The sequence below is a fragment of the Rhinatrema bivittatum genome, chromosome 8 (assembly GCF_901001135.1).
Source record: "Rhinatrema bivittatum chromosome 8, aRhiBiv1.1, whole genome shotgun sequence".
In the NCBI taxonomy this organism is placed as follows: domain Eukaryota; kingdom Metazoa; phylum Chordata; class Amphibia; order Gymnophiona; family Rhinatrematidae; genus Rhinatrema; species Rhinatrema bivittatum.
In genome coordinates, this window is record NC_042622.1 from 277,209,937 (window position 1) to 277,227,535 (window position 17,599).

Below are 17,599 nucleotides of genomic sequence, written 5' to 3' on the forward strand. Positions count from 1 at the left end.
GGTCTGTGATTGACATAGTCCGGGTACAATCCGGGCATCGACGGAACCCCGTCGCCATGGCTTAAGGCCAAATTTAGTCGCGGGCTCGGTAATTGCCAACAGGCCTCGAGGGCCAAATTCGACGGTAGTCGAAGAAAAAAGGCAAAAAACTTACCGGTTTCCGCGGAGGTGACAAAAATTTGTCGAAGGGAGACCCCTGAGGGGCAAATTTTCTTCGGAAAGAAAAATACCGAATTCCTGTCAGGAACGTGGTAAGAGAGCTCCTTTCACCGCGTGGCAACTGCTGCGCGGAAAAAAGAAGACTGAAGGGAGACCCCTGCTGGCTGCAGGGTCAGTGCCTTGCTGGGCATGCCCAGTAGGGGCCAGTCAAAGTTCTGTTTAAACTTTGACAGAAGTTTTCCGTGGTGGGCTCCATCCTCGATGTCACCCATTTGTGAGGACAACCATCCTGCTTGTCCTGTGAGAAATGATGATTCAATTAAATATTTTGGCAAAAGAAATATTCCCTTGTGAGAATGTGGCATTAGCAACCATAGATGTGGTTGCTTTGTATACAAACATACCACAGAATGATGCTGGTGACATTATCAGTAATATCTTGAGAGAAACACTGTCAAATAATTGAACAGCAGCTGATTTTGTAATCACTTTAGCAAATATGGCATTACTTAATAATTATTTTCTATTTATTTATTTATTTATTTAATTTCTTTTACTATACCGATGCTCAAGACTAGGTCTTATCGTACCGGTTTACAATGTAACTGAGGGGAAACCAATTAACATCAAGGTAGAAAGTAAAGTTACATTAAACAGGGAGCGTAAAACCTGGGCAATGGAAGACAGTACAGAATTTAAACTAAGAAACAATTAGAGAGAGATAAATATATAATCAACAAAAACTATAAGATACGTATTTGATGGGAATTACTATTTGCAGACCAAAGGAAGAGCGATGAGGGCCTCGATGGCCCCCGATGTGACTAATCTGTATATGGGCAACTTCGAGGCGATATGGCTGCCTAAGAATCCGTTTAAGCCATATATAAGATCATGGAGACGCTATATTGTTTGGCAAGGAGAGGATGAAACCTTTGATGGATTTATACAGTGGTTAAACGCCTGTGATTTGAATCTGAAATTTACATCTACGTTCAGCAGAACTGGGGCAGCCTATTTGGATACTTTTATTAAAGTACATAAATGGGGCTTTGAATTTACACTATACTGAAAACCAACGGATAAAAACACTTTACTACGCTATGAAAGTTTCACCTACAGCACTTAAGATCTAATCTGCCTATTGGACAGTTTCTGAGATTAAGAAGATTGTGTTCTGATACTAATGATTATAAAACAAGAGCAAGAGAAATGATGCAGGGATTTCAGCAGAAGGGATATCCCATGAGTGTTTTGAAGAAAGCCTATAAGAGAGCCCGGAGGGCAAATAGAGATTTATTGTTGGTTCCATCAGCTAGACAAAACACGGAAGAAGATAGGGTAAATAAGGCAACACACAAATGTTCTCTTTATAATATTATATATTATAAAGAGATGGTGAGTATCCCCGCCTGTCACGCGGGAGACCGGGGTTCGATTCCCCGACGGGGAGCCATCACCCAGTTCTATGTTTATCGCATCCAGAACAGCATAAAAAGACACTGGCATATCCTGAGTTTACATCAAATGTTTAAGGAAAATCCTCGATTTGCTTTAAAAAGAGGAAGAAACATCAGGACAGTGTAGTACACTCTAATTTTAGAGATGACGCAACCACAAATATAGCACATGGGAATGCCAGAAGGGGGCATTATCCATGTAATAAGTGCTCTGTTTGCGACCAATCCTTCAGTGGTGATGTTTTACCTTTCTTCAAAGGGGGTAATTTTTGTTTAAGAGCACACACTGTTTGTTCTGTGATGGGTATGATTTATGGGATCTGGTGCCCTTGCCCATTACTCTATATTGGTAAGACAAAACATTGTTTAACTCTCTTCTCATTATAGGATCGGACTACCAGGTATTCGCTCCTCGAGGGCCTATTTCCTCTACTATCCTGTACCATGGACCTTCCGTCCCACCATTCTACATTCAGGAAGACGCCAGCTCTCCGTGAGTACCTCTACGAACCGGCACTCCGACTCCACCCACCAGCCGCGGCATTACCCGCTCTGCTGACTCCTGCCTATCGTGAACGTCTGGGTGAGACCTCACTACTGAGCCTGTTCAGCGTATTGGCACCTCGTGGGTCGGTGCATTACCTTCCAACTTACCATCTCTACGGCAGTATAATAAAGACTTATTCCATACTGTGTCTAATATCCTGCTCAGCCTATCACAGTGATTCCTCATGGGGCTTCTCCCCGTGGGTGGAGTCATCTCCACTGTGACCAAGGGTCCACTATGCCTTAAACACAACAGATTGCTAACTCCATGGACTCAGCTCAACCTGCAGCACTGCAGGCCATTCCTGGCCTAGCCCAGCGGATTACAGAACAGAAGTCTTTGGGGAACCTTGCTACTGCCTTCAATCAGTTACACTCTCAACTGAACTCTTCAGCTCCTCCTGTAAAGGAGTTGCTGGCACCAGTGGTGACCCTTAAGACCACTGTACCTCTATCTACAACTACCCGCTTCATGGGTGAAGCCAAGATGTGCAGAAGATTCATCAATCAATGCAGCATTCATTTTGCTTTACAGCCTCCCCTCTTTCCTACTGAGGCTTCAAAGACCACCTACATCCTATCGTTCCTCAAGGGACGAGCCCTGGCCTGGGCTTCACCGCTATGGGAACGTAAGGACCCTATCCCTTAATGATCTATCAGGATTCTTACAATTGTTTAAGTCTGCATTTGATGACCTGCCTTGCTTAACTTACAGCAAGATAACAAGCCACTTACAGACTTTGCTATTGAATTTAAGACCCTAGCATCCGAACTGCACTGGGACACTGGATGCTTACATGCCATATTCATGGAGAGTCTCAACTCCTGCATAAAGGATGAACTTGTGGCTCGAGACTTGCCTGAATCCCTTGAGGCCCTGATGGAACTAGCAGGGAAAATTGACCGCCGTATCCGCGATCGTACTCAAGAGGCTAAGAGTCCACGAAAGTCTACCATGGGGGCAAACCGTCCAAAACCTATGCCTACTGCTTCCAGCTTACCGTCTACACCCCTAGAGGAGGAAGAGCCTATGCAACTAGGCCGAAGCCATTTGACCTCTAAGGAAAGACGTTACCGCAAGCGTATGGGCCTGTGCATGTACTATGGCCAATCGGGTCACGCAGTCCAAACCTGTCCCATTTGTCCGGGAAACTAACGGGCCTGGGATCCTGCAGGAGGATTTCTCCTGGGCTTTACCTCACCTACTCCTCCATTGTCCTTACCTGTATCACTGCTCTGCGGAGGTCTCGAGTTCCAGACTCTCGCATTAATTGACTCTGGTGCCAGAGGTAATTTCATTCTAAAGCGCTTGGTCGAACATCTGAGGATTCCTACCACACCAATAGAGAAGCCTCTCTTATTGTCTTCTATCCATGGAGAACCACTTCCTGGAGAAGTGTCACTGATTACCCAGGCCATTGGCCTACGCACTGGAGTCCTCCACTCAGAATCTATTCCTTTTCTAGTGTTGGACAAAGCCATGCATCCTGTGGTGTTGGGTCTGCAGTGGCTTCAAGACCATATACCACAATTTAATTGGGTCACTTTGGAACTGTTCCGGTGGGGACCAGACTGTCATGGTCGGTGTCTTGCTGAAGTTTCACCGCTCATTTGCATGCCTACAACTCCATCATTACCTGGCTTACCTCCACAATAAGCCTTTCAGGATGTTTTCTCTAAGTAAGCAGCTGATATGCTTCCTCCACACAGAGTTCGATTGTGACATAAATCTGAAGCCAAATTCAGAATCTCCCAAAGGAAGAGTCTACCCTCTTTCTGTAGCCGAGACCAAAGCAATGTTTTGAAAGACTGCAGGTGCATTACTTAAGCCGAAGGGCATGACGAGGTATTCAAAGTGACCGTCACGGTTGTTAAAAGCAGTCTTCCATTCTTCTCCTTCTCTAATACGCACCAAGTTGTAAGCTCCTTTTAGGTCCAATTTGGAAAACACTTTGGCCCCTTGGAGTCTATCAAACAGTTCTGATATTAAGGGCAGGGGGTACCTGTCCTTGATGGTAATTTTATTCAGACAAAATCTACAAAAAGGCTTTATCAGGCCTTCCAAATCCCCTGCGAAGCGCAGGGTTCTTTTTTGTAGGGGAAAAGATGGCACCCTACGGCCCTGCATCGACTACAGGGGTCTGAACAAAATTACCATCAAGGACAGGTACCCCCTTGCCTTTAATATCAGAACTGTTTGATAGACTTTGGGGTCCTCTGCTTCTACTACCCTTCGGGGCCTCACTATCTAGACAACTGCTCCTTGTGGGCCTTGTCTCTCTCTTCTCATTACAGGATCGGACTACTGGGTACTCGCTCATCGAGGGCCTATTTCCTCTACTATCCTGTACCACGGATCTTCGGTCCCACCATTCTACATTCAGGAAGACGCCAGCTCTCTGAGTACCTCTACGAACTGGAACTCCAACTTCACCCACCAGCCGTGGCATTACCCGCTCTGCGGACTCCTGCCTATCGTGAACATCTGGGTGAGACTACACTACTGAGCCTGTTGAGCGAAGTGGCATCTCGTGGATTGGTGCATTACCTTTCTACCTTACCATCTCTACAGCAGTATAATAAAGACTTATTCCATACTGTGTCTAATATCCTGCTTAGCCTATCACAGTGGTTTCTCACGGAGCTCCTCCCTGTGGGTGGAGTCATCTCCACTGTGACCAAGGGTCCACTATGCCTCAAACACAACAGGGACCAAATGGCTTCCCACTAGAAGAGGTCTCAAGAACGCCTACCCTGCTATCATGTAGTACCAGGTGCTCTTTACGACCCATGTTACCAAAGGCGGCAACAGATTAGCACTGCACACAAATACAGCATAACAATTCTTTTGAAACTAGGCTTCTGGCAATAAGTCAGAATTTAAAAATAGGACGGATCCCTTGCATAACTTTAGGTCCTTCAAGACTTACTGGTTACAAAATTAACCCTTTCTATATATGTTTACTTACTGCACAGTTAAAATACATTAGAACTTCCAATGATGCTGTCAAGAGCTGAAATTGCTGTTGTTCAAAAAGATGAGATCATGTGAAAGTCATCCTGACCAGCACATTTCATTGATATTACTTTTTTTCAACAGAGGGACACTAAATAATTCTCTCCTCCTTTCTCCCCCCAGATGACATACCCCAGTGACAACTTCTCTTTGCTCAAGGATTGAAAGGAAAGTCCTGTCACAGAATGATTCCCTCAATATTACTCCTGTGTCAGCAGAGGTTGCTCATCTCCCCTCCCAGAAGCCTGAGTGCATTGCCTCCATGACACATCTTACTCTTCTGCACTACAGTAGGCATTGCTATGGGCAAGCCACACGGCTAATCAGCAAGCCTTTTTCTCTTTACAGTACATCTACCATATTATGAATCACTGTATGTTTTTATAGAACACAATTCAATTTGTAGATTTCTATTTGTCCATTTTTGGTGCATTACAAATTTTATTCTTTTAACAAGACCATTCCTCCATCAGCTACGTAATAAGGGCTTCACTGAATATCAAGTCTGATACTAGTACAAAAAATACACTTTTCATGTATTATTGCTTGAAACAAGTATTTGCTGAAGATTCTACTATACAGGTCTGTACTGTTATTGCATATTACTCAGATCAGAAGGCTAAAAAAATGACTATCAGCTTGAGCACCATAAAATTACAGATAGTATCAGAGAAACCTTGATAGCAAAATTGTTTTTCCTTGTTCTGAGAAGCTTTGAAACCAGATTACTATAGCTTGATCATTGTAAGATAAAGAACAGAGAGAGAATTTAGCAAACAGGCTGCAGGTAAGATTTCTTCATCAGACTACCCTCTCTGAGCTTGCTTCATCAGAACAATGTAATGAACTACTGAAGGGAGCACAGTACATGTACCCCAATCTAGACTAGTTTAGGCTGGCAAACAAGTTGCAAATGATTTCTTTTAATTCTATCAGCTCCTGCCTTCTGAAATTCTTTAGGTAAGGAAACTGAGGGAGGACTGTCAATTCACATAAAAAAATATAAAATTATTAATTGCCAGGTTTGTGGTTTGCTTCCATATTTCATTAGCAAATCTATCCTTGCGGCTTAATCCCAACAAAGCAAATTGGTGTATTTTTGAACAATGTTGTTAAACAAAAACTAAGAAATAAGAGGCAGGAGGCATCTGCTAATCACATAATCCACTTAAAAACAACTGCAGGGGGGAAATGAAGATAAGAGGATTTACATTCAGACAACTATAAACTAGGACTGAATTGCATAGTCTGGGTAAACAAATAAGCGTGGGAGTAGCTTGCTTACTACCCCTAACCAATTAGGCTTGATACTTCACTTTTATGCAGCTCCAGCACTGCTCTCCACATCAATGGCAGGGGTGGAAGGAAATTAGACCCAAAAAGTTACCAATAAGGGCCCTGACCTCAGCGGTCAGAGTAACAGATAAGTATGAGAAAAATAAGTGTGAAAGCTTGCTGGGCAGACTGGATGGGCCATTTGGCCTTCTTCTGTCGTCATTTCTATGTTTCTATATTACTGAAAATAAGCTGCTCTCTAAAGAGATCCCTTTAAACCCCAGAGCTTGCTTTAGAACCATGAGCCTGCAAACGAACTCCCCTTGGAATTCCCTTGTGAAAATGTGGGGCCAGCTGGGGTTGGGGGTGCTTCAGTACCTGTGCACTTTGCATCTGCCTCACAGCCGGTGCAAGTTGGTGATGACCATCCCATGTGAAGAATTTCAAAATGAACTCCTCTTGGGCTGTCAGGTCTGCCCTCCCCTTGCCCTGCTCATCTGCTCCACAAGTGCAAAGGAGGGAGGACAATTGTCAACCAATGATTTTATCCTGGTGACCTTTTAATTACCAGAGCTAAATTATTTGAACATTGCCTCTCCATGACAGCAAGAACCCAAAGATCGAACACCAGTTACCGTGAGGCCATTATACAATTGTGGTCCTCCTATGTTCTTCAGGATGGCTTCATATAGCAGGCAGACACTTTTTTGGGGGGAAAACATTGGCTTCGAAACAGAACTCAGCAACCTTCAGACATTGCTCCCCTCAGAAACAACCTTCTGTTGATGAACTCGAAGGGATGATATTGCTAAAAGGAAGATGACAGAAAATGCTCCAGAGACATTTTAATAAGAGAAAATGCTGTATTTACCACTTGGTGGTTTTGGTCGTGGAGGCACATTTCTCTTGGGAGGCAGAGCTGGAGTGTCATGTTTATTTTTGAAAGGATCGTCAGAGAATCCTGGCCCACCAAAGGATGAGGCAAAAGGGTCGGAGACGGGAGGCTGGTGGGGGCAGAAAAGGAAAACAGAATATAGTGCAGAACTGGTTATTTCTCTCCTTTTAAATGGCGCTAACACTGCAGGTATAAGGCAAGGACAGAGGTTCCTAAACCTGTCCTGGAGGACCCCCAGCCAGTCGGGTTTTCAGGATATCCAGAGAAAATCTGGATGCTATGGAGGCAATGCATGCAAATACATCTCATACATATTCATTGTGGATATCCTGAAAACCCGACTGGCTGGGGGTCCTCCAGGACAGGTTTGAGAACCACTGGTCCAAGTCCACAGGTTAAGTGGAGGGAAGAATCATTGCTAGAGTTTGCTGCCAGTCATTTCAGTGCTTGAATTAGCAACGTATCGCTAACACTTTTGTTTTGATTTTTTATGTGCCTTGTGCACACACCTCTGGCTACAGCACAAAGCAATACAATGTGCTTGAATGTAATTTACCTGGAGCTCCCAATGAAAAGGTATGAGTTAAATACATAATAAATAAATAAAAGCCAGCTTAACTCTCACACAGTACAGAAAAATATCAGGTACAGAACATGCAACCAAAACAAACTAAAAGAAAGTTATCAGTCTGCAGTTGACAGCTCTCATGCTACAGACAGGGACTTTCTCGTGAGAAAACCTTACCACTTGTCAACTTAAGAGTGACATGGCCAACAGCTCAGCTGGGGCAAACTGATCATATCTATGGCTGGTGGAAGATTAGTACAACAGGGGCCTGAATGGCCATTCCCAAACAATGGGCTGAAATTAGTTCAATAATATCATTACTATTACTGCCTAGGACTGCTTTATAGAGAGTCCAAAGAATGCAAAAATCTAAGGCTGCAGTTTATTGAAATCAGGCCAAACTAGCACAATTTATGCAATGCAGTTTAATTTGCATCCAATCACAGTAATTCCAGCTCCCAGCCTGCCTCATCAGTCTAACATCACATCCATCTCTCTCACTTGGCAGCAGGTATCCACTGATTTCTGGTGGAGCGCTCAGTTAGTTTTCCCATCTATTCTTACCCAGCCTTGTGCCTATTTCTCTTGACTGGTTTTTTTTTCTGTTACTAGGGCTTGTGCACGTCAACATTCCAGGCCGATGGTCATCTGACATGCAGTCACATTTCTTTTCCTTACTGTGTGTACATTTAGGTTAGATTTCTATAATGCTTTATTCACAGCATCGAGAGAAAGGAGTACATGCTGGTCTCCTACAGATTAATTATGCTAATGCTCTACATTTGGGACCTAGAGATAAAAGTGCATACTTGTCTCCTCCAGCTTAGACTGCTATGGTGCTCTATAACAGATCTCCAGGCAGGTGTACATACTGGTGTCCTCCATGTTTTATATCTGGGACATGTAGGCAGTACTGTATGCCTCAGTTTCTTCCAGGAAGAATTTCTGTAATGCCCTGTTAGCAGGGACCTGCATGCAGCAGCAAATATTCTCATCACTTCAAGATTAAACTGCTCCAAAGATCTCTATCCACAGATCTCTCTGAAGGAAGCCAGACAGTCCAGCTCCCAGGGGTCTCCTACAGCCTGTATGCCCACTCTCTGCAGATTGCATTAGATCACTGTAGCTATCTGAGGGAAAGTCGAAGGCTTATGCTGATTATGCAGAGCTGAAAATGATTCACAATGGAGGGACCCACAACATATCATCAAAATACATGCCCTTTCGTGTCATCTGAGGTCTGCCAGTTGAGACTCATGTTAGACTGGCCCACACAACTGGTAAAATCTTGGTTGCTAGACCCGCCCCCCTCCCCACCTCTGGAACACTAATAGATTGTATGGGCCATGCCTGAAATGTTTGTATCTGCAGAGCCAAATTTTATTGTGCCGTATGTGGAAGGCTGCATCTGCATCTGACCCGGACTGATAATCATGACTTGGAGCTATACCTACAGTGCACTTCTCTCCGAAAGTCACAAACTATAATTGCTGGACACTGCTGCCACCTACGGGCAGAAAGTTCTATGAGCAAGTCAAGCTACAAATACTTCGAGAAAGAATGTTGCAAATGTGCTGACAAACCCTCGTAATATAAAACATCAGGCAATTACATATCTGGGGTTTCAGACAATGAACATTTTTTTGGTCTATTTGTTTTTTGGAGGGTGGTTTCCCCCAAGCAGGGATGGCAGGCCCCTAAAAGCTGCCCCACTTTCATTAGCCGGAGGGAAAAGCACTTCACACTTGCCCACCCTGAAATTCACTGAGCCCCATCTATACTCCCCATAAAAACATTTCGGGAACCGCTGCTGCACCTAAGCACACATTGCATCAAAGTCTTTTATATTGGTAACCTTAGAAACTGCTGCACATGCACAAAACATGAAAGTGCTGAATTAACCAGTGAAAACTGACCAATTAAAATCTATAGGATGAGATCCTCTCCTTCTTATGGAGGTGTTTGTAGACTGTGACCCTTTAAAGGACCAGGGCCTATACATTACACTTAAAAGGTATTACAACTTAGAATGCTCCTAAAAATGAAATGGGCCCACCATTTCCCTCCTAAAATGTAATTTAAACATTCTCTAAATAGCCCTTAAAATTTGGCTAACTGTAAAAATCCATTTTTGTGACTCCACACTCCAAGATGAAATTGCAGTGGGAAATTAGAACTGAGCCCCTATTATCTCTTAGCCTAGTGGGAGGCACCTCACCCCCTCATGGCTGATGAAGCAGAGCAGTTTCCTTCAGCCTGTGCACTCAGAATAAGTGCTGGAACATTACTTCTGCACGCCTCTCACTTCTAGAGAGAAGAGCTGCTCTAGGACAGGACTCTGGATCTCCTGCAGGGCAGCATATGACAAAGTCGCTAGGTCACTTAAATCACGCTAATATCATTTATTTTCCAAGTAATGACTGTTCCACTGTAAATGAAATTCCATTTATTGCAGTATTTACCTTTGACATCTGGCTAAAATCTGCAAAGCTCTCATTGCTACTAAATGTGCTGCTACCGAATGGGTCTGATGTTCCAAAAGGATCTGAAACAGGTTCAAAATAATATTAGCAATTAGTTTAAAAATTAACATCACTGTCAACAAGTAAAACTAAGTTACTAACTTAGATTGTCATATCAGGAAGTAAACAAGATATGGTCTTGGGCTGTACAGATTTACTGTACTGCCCAAGACTCTACTGTACCGGTGGAGATTTTCTGTCTTCTGCCTTATCAACTCTTCGCTCTCTAAATGCCTCACTTGTTAACAGTTGCTAATTCTTCCCCCAGTTGTATCTTCTGTTTCCCCCAGGTCTATGTAACCCGGTTCCATGTAATGCATGTTGCAATTTTATGTTACACTGTAAACCGATATGATATGTATCTTGCCACATGAATGTCGGTATAAAAAAGTTCAAAATAAATAAATAAATACAGAGGACAAGGTTTCTCATCACCACATATATTACAGGCAAAAACATCATCATCGCAACTTGTAAACCGCTATGATGGCGAAACCAAATGACGGTATATAAAACTCGATAAATAAATAAAATAAACAAAATAACCCCTAACGGGTATTCCCTTCCAGCCCTTGAGGACTGCAGATTGGGTTTTCAGGATATCCTTAATGAATAAGCATGAGATAGACCTGCACACAATGAGGACAGGTGCATGCATATTCATTAAGGATATCCTGATCTATTGCCAGGCCTCAAGGACTGGGAGTGAATACCCCTGCCAAAGTCAGAAGGATAACTGGATACATGAGCGATATCATTTCATAATGCTGACAAAAATGCTTTCAGCCCAGAAATGTTTTAAGGCTTTCTTGAGCAGGTTCCTCCGTTTTATATACCAAGCTGAAGAAACAACTCCAAAGGGGGTGGGGAAGGTGGGGGCACGGAGGATGAAGAGAAACACAAAACTGAGGACAGACGAACGTCCAGTCTGAATTGTTGATAACCATGTGCTCTCTGAACTGATTGATGTTTTATTTATTTATTTATTTATTTATTTACGGGTTTTTTTATATACCGAGGCACGTTTGCAAAACATCACCTCGGTTCACAATGTAACATAACTGAGCAACAAGCTTTACAATAATAACATTTTTTAACAGGGAGGGGGTAAACAGGGACAGGAGTAGATAGTACGAGAATTATATACATATGTACATGCTAGTTTTTACAAGGGCGTTCATCAATGCAATCAGAATAATTAGCAGGGGAAAATAATAGGGGAGGGGAAGGGGGAGTATATTCACAGTGGGTGGAAAGAGGGGAGAGTAAGTAGAAAGGGCAAGAGTCAGTCGGGAGGTCATGTTGCATCTTTGGAGGGAGTCAATTCGTTAGTCCGGGTACGCTAGTTTGAACAGCCATGTTTTAAGATTGTGCTTGAATTTTTTCTGGCAAGGTTCCTGGCGTAGTTGGGAAGGCATTTTATTCCAGTGGGCAGTGCCTGCAATGATGAATGATTGCTCTCTAAAGGAGGTGTGTTTCATGAGCTTAGGAGAGGGAGTCTGGAGTTTGGCCTGGTGAGGCGTTCTTGTGGGTCTGGTCGGAGTGTGAAGCAGGAGATGTTCTGGGAACCATTGCATGTCATGGTTATGAATGGCTTTGTGTATGAGCGTGAGTACTTTATATACTATCCTAGAGGTTACAGGGAGCCAGTGTAATGATTGGAGGACGGGAGTGATGTGGTCATGACGGTGAGTATTGGTAAGGATGCGTGCAGCAGCATTTTGTAATAACTGTAGCGGTTGTAGAGTACTTTTTGGTAAGCCTAGGAGGATAGCATTGCAATAATCAAGTTTGGACAGGATCATAGCTTGCAGTACTGTGCGGAAGTCAGAGGAGTGAAGAAGAGGTTTGATTCTCTTCAAGGTGTGGAGTTTGAAGAATCCGCTTTTTATAGTGGCCGAAATGAATTTTTTGAGGTTAAATTGGTTATCTATCATAATTCCAAGGTTGCGGACTTGTAGGGTAGGAGGGCAGCTGGGGAGTAGGGGGGTGGGGGAGAGACTGCGTGAGGGGTTGTTAGGAGGAGAAAGAATGAGTAGTTCTGTTTTGTTAGTATTAAGTGCAAGGAAATTATCGGAGAGTAGTTTATTTATCTCAGATAGAGCAGAGTTCCAGATCTTCATTGCATTTGTAATGGAATCATTAATAGGAATGAGTATCTGCACGTCGTCAGCATATATAAAGTGCTGGATACCCAGTTTAGAGAGGAGATGGCAGAGGGGGAGGAGGTATATATTAAAGAGTGTTGAAGAGAGGGATGAACCCTGTGGTACTCCTTGAGATAGTTTGACAGGGTTGGATTTGTTACAACCAATTTTTACACTGTAGCTTCTGTCGCTAAGGTATGATTGGAACCATAGTAAGGCTGTGCCAGCAATGCCAATTTCCATGAGGCGTTTGATGAGTGTGAGGTGATTGACGGTGTCGAAAGCCGCAGAGATGTCTAACAGTGCAAGTATGTAGGATTGTCCGTTGTCCATGGCTTTAAGTATGGATTCTGAGAGTGTGATGAGTAGCGTTTCTGTGCTATGGTGTTTGCGAAAACCATATTGGGATGTGGAGAGTATGTTGTGTTCATCAATGTATTCGGTGAGTTGTTTGTTGATAATCTTTTCCAGTATTTTGGAGAGGAATGGGAGGTTTGATACTGGGCGATAGTTAGCTAGTTCATTGGGATCCAAATTAGTTTTTTTGAGAGTGGGTTTGATAATGGCATGCTTGAGTTGCTTTGGGACTTGGCCTAGAGTAATGGATTTGTTCAGGATGTTTGCGATGTGTTTGGCTGTGGTAGCCGGGCTCGTGATTAGTATGTTGGTGGGCAGGTTGTCTGAGGGGTGATAGGCCGGTTTGATTTTTTTGAGAGTGTTTTCAATTTCTAGTGCAGATGTGTTTTCGAATTTCAATAGTGAAGAGTTTGGGTATTTTGAGTGTGGGTGTGATTGTATGCTTTGATTGGTGTAGTCTATTGGGGTGTTTTTAGGTGCTGATGGGTTTGGGGAGCTAGAATGAGCTGTGAAGCGTGCCATAATGGTTTCCACTTTAGAAAGGAAGTAAGATGCTAGATTCTCGCATTTAGTTTCATCATCATTGTCGGGGTTGCATCTGTCTGGAGATGTAATGAGGCTGTTTACGTATTGGAAGAGGGCTTGTGGGTTGAACTGGAATTGATGGATTCTTGTGGCATAGAAATCTTTCTTTGCTTTTTCTGTGGCCTTCCTGTAGGTGTGTAGATGGGTGCGAAACTGTGATAAGATGGTTGGGAGGCGGTTCTTTCGCCAGGTTTTTTCTAATTTACGAAGTTTCAGTTTCATGGTTTTAAGCTCATTTACATACAAACATTGTTTGTTATGGTATTTTACTGCTGTACATCACTTTGGGTGATTTAACTTAAATCATGAAAGTGGTCTAGAAATGCTTTTAAATAAATAAATATAGAGGACAGCAGTTTTTCTCCTTTGACAAGCAGGATCATCAGCCAATATTATTTTGGGGGCTGGAGGTGGGAACAGGGGCAAGAGAATCCAAAATAACTAAACAGGCCGATGCAGTAACGGCACGCGTTAAGCGGGCGCTCCCGGGGCGCTAGGAGAAATTGCACGCCCCTAGCGCCTCCTTACAGCGGGCGCCTGGGAGAGGTGGCTGTCACATGCTTAGGAAAACGGATGCTTAATTTTAGAGAAACTAGTAAACTCCCGCCTCTCTGACCACCTAGAACAATCCAACATACTCCTACCAACACAATATGGTTTCCGAAAACACCTCAGTACAGAATCCCTACTCCTCTCCCTTACAGACACCATCATCAAAGGAATGGATGCCGGTAACTCCTATCTCATTGCCATGCTAGATATTTCCGCCGCTTTCGATACCGTAAATCATAACATCCTCATCAACACTCTCATAGGAATCTCAGGTACTGCTCTTTCTTGGATAAAGTCCTTCCTCCAAAACCGTACTTACACTGTCCTCACCGACAACTTTACATCTCCCCCTGTTAATCTCGACTGTGGTGTTCCCCAAGGATCCTCCCTCTCTTCCACCCTATTTAATATTTATATGCTCCCCCTCACAAACCTCCTCTCCAACCTTGGTATTACACACTTCATCTATGCGGATGATGTGCAAATCCTCATCCCCTTCACAAACTCTGTACTCACCGAACTCCAAAACTGGAACACCATTCTCGCCTCCATAAACCAGCTCCTCACGGACATGCACCTAGCCCTCAATCCGCAAAATACTGAACTCCTCCTCATCTCCTCTAGACATGCATCCATACCCATTCCCTCCTCTCTCCTTTCCCCCAACTTTCTGACACAAGAAACCTGGGTGTTATACTTGATAACCAACTAACCTTCAAACCATATATCAAATCTATCCTTAGCAGCTGCTATTTCAAACTACAAACCCTCAAAAAACTCAAACCCCTTCTCTATTTCTCTGATTTCCGTACGGTACTCCAATCTATAATTTTTTCAAAAATGGATTACTGTAACGCTCTCCTACTTGGACTCCCTGCTACCCACATCAAACCTCTACAACTCCTTCAAAACGCTACTGCACGCATCCTCACTAATGCCAATAAGAAAGACCACATCACTCCCACCCTCATTGATCTCCATTGGCTCCCCATTCACTCACGAATTATTTACAAGACCCTTACCCTCATCCACAAAAGTATTACTAATGAACATTACAACTGGCTAAACCCACCCTTCCTCCCTCGTACCTCCACAAGACCCACCCGTTCCTCTCTCCGTGGAACTCTTATTCCTCCCTCCATAAAATCCACAAGACTCATCTCCACCACCAATAGAGCTCTCTCCTTCGCAGGCCCCTCCCTTTGGAACTCTATGCCTCTTGACCTACGCTCTGAAACATCCACACCCACTTTCAAAAAGAAACTCAAAACCTGGCTCTTCCTCCAAGCATACCCCCAATCATCTTCATCATCTACTAACACCCTAACCCGTCCATCATCTCTCACCAACACCTCCCCAATCAGACCCACACTCATCACCTACCCCCTCTAACCTCTAAGGAACTTCTATCCCTCACTTAACCTCCTGCATATAAAAAATGTTACCTAGTACAACCTCACACATAACCTCATTTCAACGGCTGTTGTTTTCGCGCTTACACAACCCTGTGTATAACCAGTGTACATATCAATTGTTCCTCGAATCCTTGTACATATCTTATCCTTATGTGTATGCAGAGAAGTCAAAGTGGCGGCCCTGCAAATCTCCTGCGGAGAGACTGACTGACTCTCCGCCCAGGACGTAGCTGGGGAACGCAGTGAGTGAGCCTACAGGCCCTCGGGAACCGCCCGACCCTGGCAAAGATAGGCCGAGGAGATTGCTTCCTTCAACCACCGCCCAATAGTGGTCTTAGAAGCCGGCTTACCCCAATTGGGCCCACTCCAGAGGACAAAGAGATGGTCCGAGACCTGAAAGTCATTGGTAACCTGGAGATAGCGAAGCAAGACTAGTTTGGCATCTAATTTACGAAGATCGCCCCCAGACGTACCCGCAATCTCCTCTGGAGAAAACGCAGGGAGTTCCACCGACTGGTTGACATGGAAGGAAGAGACAACCTTGGGCAAAAAGGAAGGAACCGTCTTGAGGGATACTCCGGAATCGGAAAAGCACAAAAAAGGTTCCCGACAGGACAATGCCTGGGTACTTGCCTGGTTCTTATGGCCTGGATTGGCCACTGTTGGAAACAGGATGCTGGGCTTGATGGACCCTTGGTCTGACCCAGTATGGCATTTTCTTATGTTCTTATGGATCTCAGAGATCCGGCGAGCGGAGGAGAAAGAGACAAGGAAGACGGTCTTGAGCGTGAGATCTTTTAAGGTTGCGCGACGGAGGGGTTCAAACGGAGCTATACAGAGGGCCCGAAGTACCAGATTAAGACTCCACGACGGACAAGTGGGCCGAGAAGGCGGATGTAGGTGTTTGACGCCCTTCAAGAACCGAATCACGTCCAGATGTCCCGCTAAGGAATGGCCTTCTACCCTACCCAGGAGAGAGCCGAGAGCGGAGACTTGTACATGCAGAGAACTGAAAGACCCTTGGAAAGGCCGTTCTGGAGAAAAGAGAGGACCAATGAGACCAGAGCGGAGTGTGCGGGAACACCGGACTCTGCACAGACAGACTCAAACACCTTCCAGATACGCATGTACGCCAGGGAGGTCGACTGTTTCCGGGCCCGCAGCAAGGTGGAGATGACTTCCTCCTTATAGCCCTTGCGCCTTAGGCGTCACCATTCAAAAGCCAGGCTGCTAGACAGAAGCGATCGGCCTGGTCGAAAAATACAGGACCCTGATGAAGAAGCCGAGGAAGGTGGCCTAGCCGCAGAGGTCCATCCGTCGCTGGGTTGACGAGATCCGCGAACCATGGCCTGCGTGGCCACTCGGGTGCTACCAGAACCACGGGTCCCCGGTGGAGCTCTATTCTTCTGAGGACTTTTCCCACTAGGGGCCACGGGGGGGGGGGGGGGGGGGAGACACGTACAGAAGGATGTTCGCTGGCCAAGGGAGGGCCAGAGCATCCATGTCCTCCGAGCAGTGCTCCCTCCAGTGGCTGAAGAACTGATTTGCCTTGGCATTGCGCAAGGTTGCCATGAGGTCCAGGTGGGGGGGACCCCACCTGTCGATGATCAAATCCATGGCTACGTCCGAGAGTTTCCACTCCCCCGGATCGAGCGACTGACTGAGGAAATCGGCCTGAACATTTTCCTTGCCCGCGATGTGAGAGGCCACCAGGCATTGCAGATGTCGTTCCGCCCATGCGAAGAGACGGCTGGCTTCTCGGGCTACCAGGGGGCTGCGGATGCCCCCTTGGCGATTGATGTAAGACACGCTTGTGGAGTTGTCGGACAGAACCCTCACCGCTTTGCCGCGGAGAAGGGGGAGAAACTCCTGAAGAGCCAAGAACACCACCAGAGTCTCTAAGCGATTGATATGCCAGCGAGACTGAGCTGTCGACCAGAACCCCTGGGTGGCCTGGGAGAGGCAGACTGCACCCCAGTCCGAGAGACTGGCGTCCGGAGTGACTATCGTCCACTGTGGAGCTTGAAGAAGCATTCCCCTGCAACAGATGAGGAAGGGAAAGCCACCACTGCAAGTCGGCGACGGTAGAGTCCGACAACAGG

General features: G+C 45.0%; 1 protein-coding gene across 8 annotated transcripts in view; it reads right to left on the reverse strand.

The window, feature by feature from the left end:
• EPS15L1 (epidermal growth factor receptor pathway substrate 15 like 1) overlaps positions 1-17,599 on the reverse strand; it is a 292,668-nt gene that overhangs the window by 20,665 nt on the left and 254,404 nt on the right. For all 8 annotated transcript variants that reach the window (XM_029610996.1, XM_029610995.1, XM_029610998.1 and 5 more), the window contains 2 exons: positions 10,382-10,464; positions 7,328-7,460 (listed from right to left, as the gene is read on the reverse strand). In XM_029610996.1, the coding sequence (XP_029466856.1) occupies positions 7,328-7,460; positions 10,382-10,464 (216 nt within the window). The remainder of the gene's footprint in view (positions 1-7,327; positions 7,461-10,381; positions 10,465-17,599) is intronic.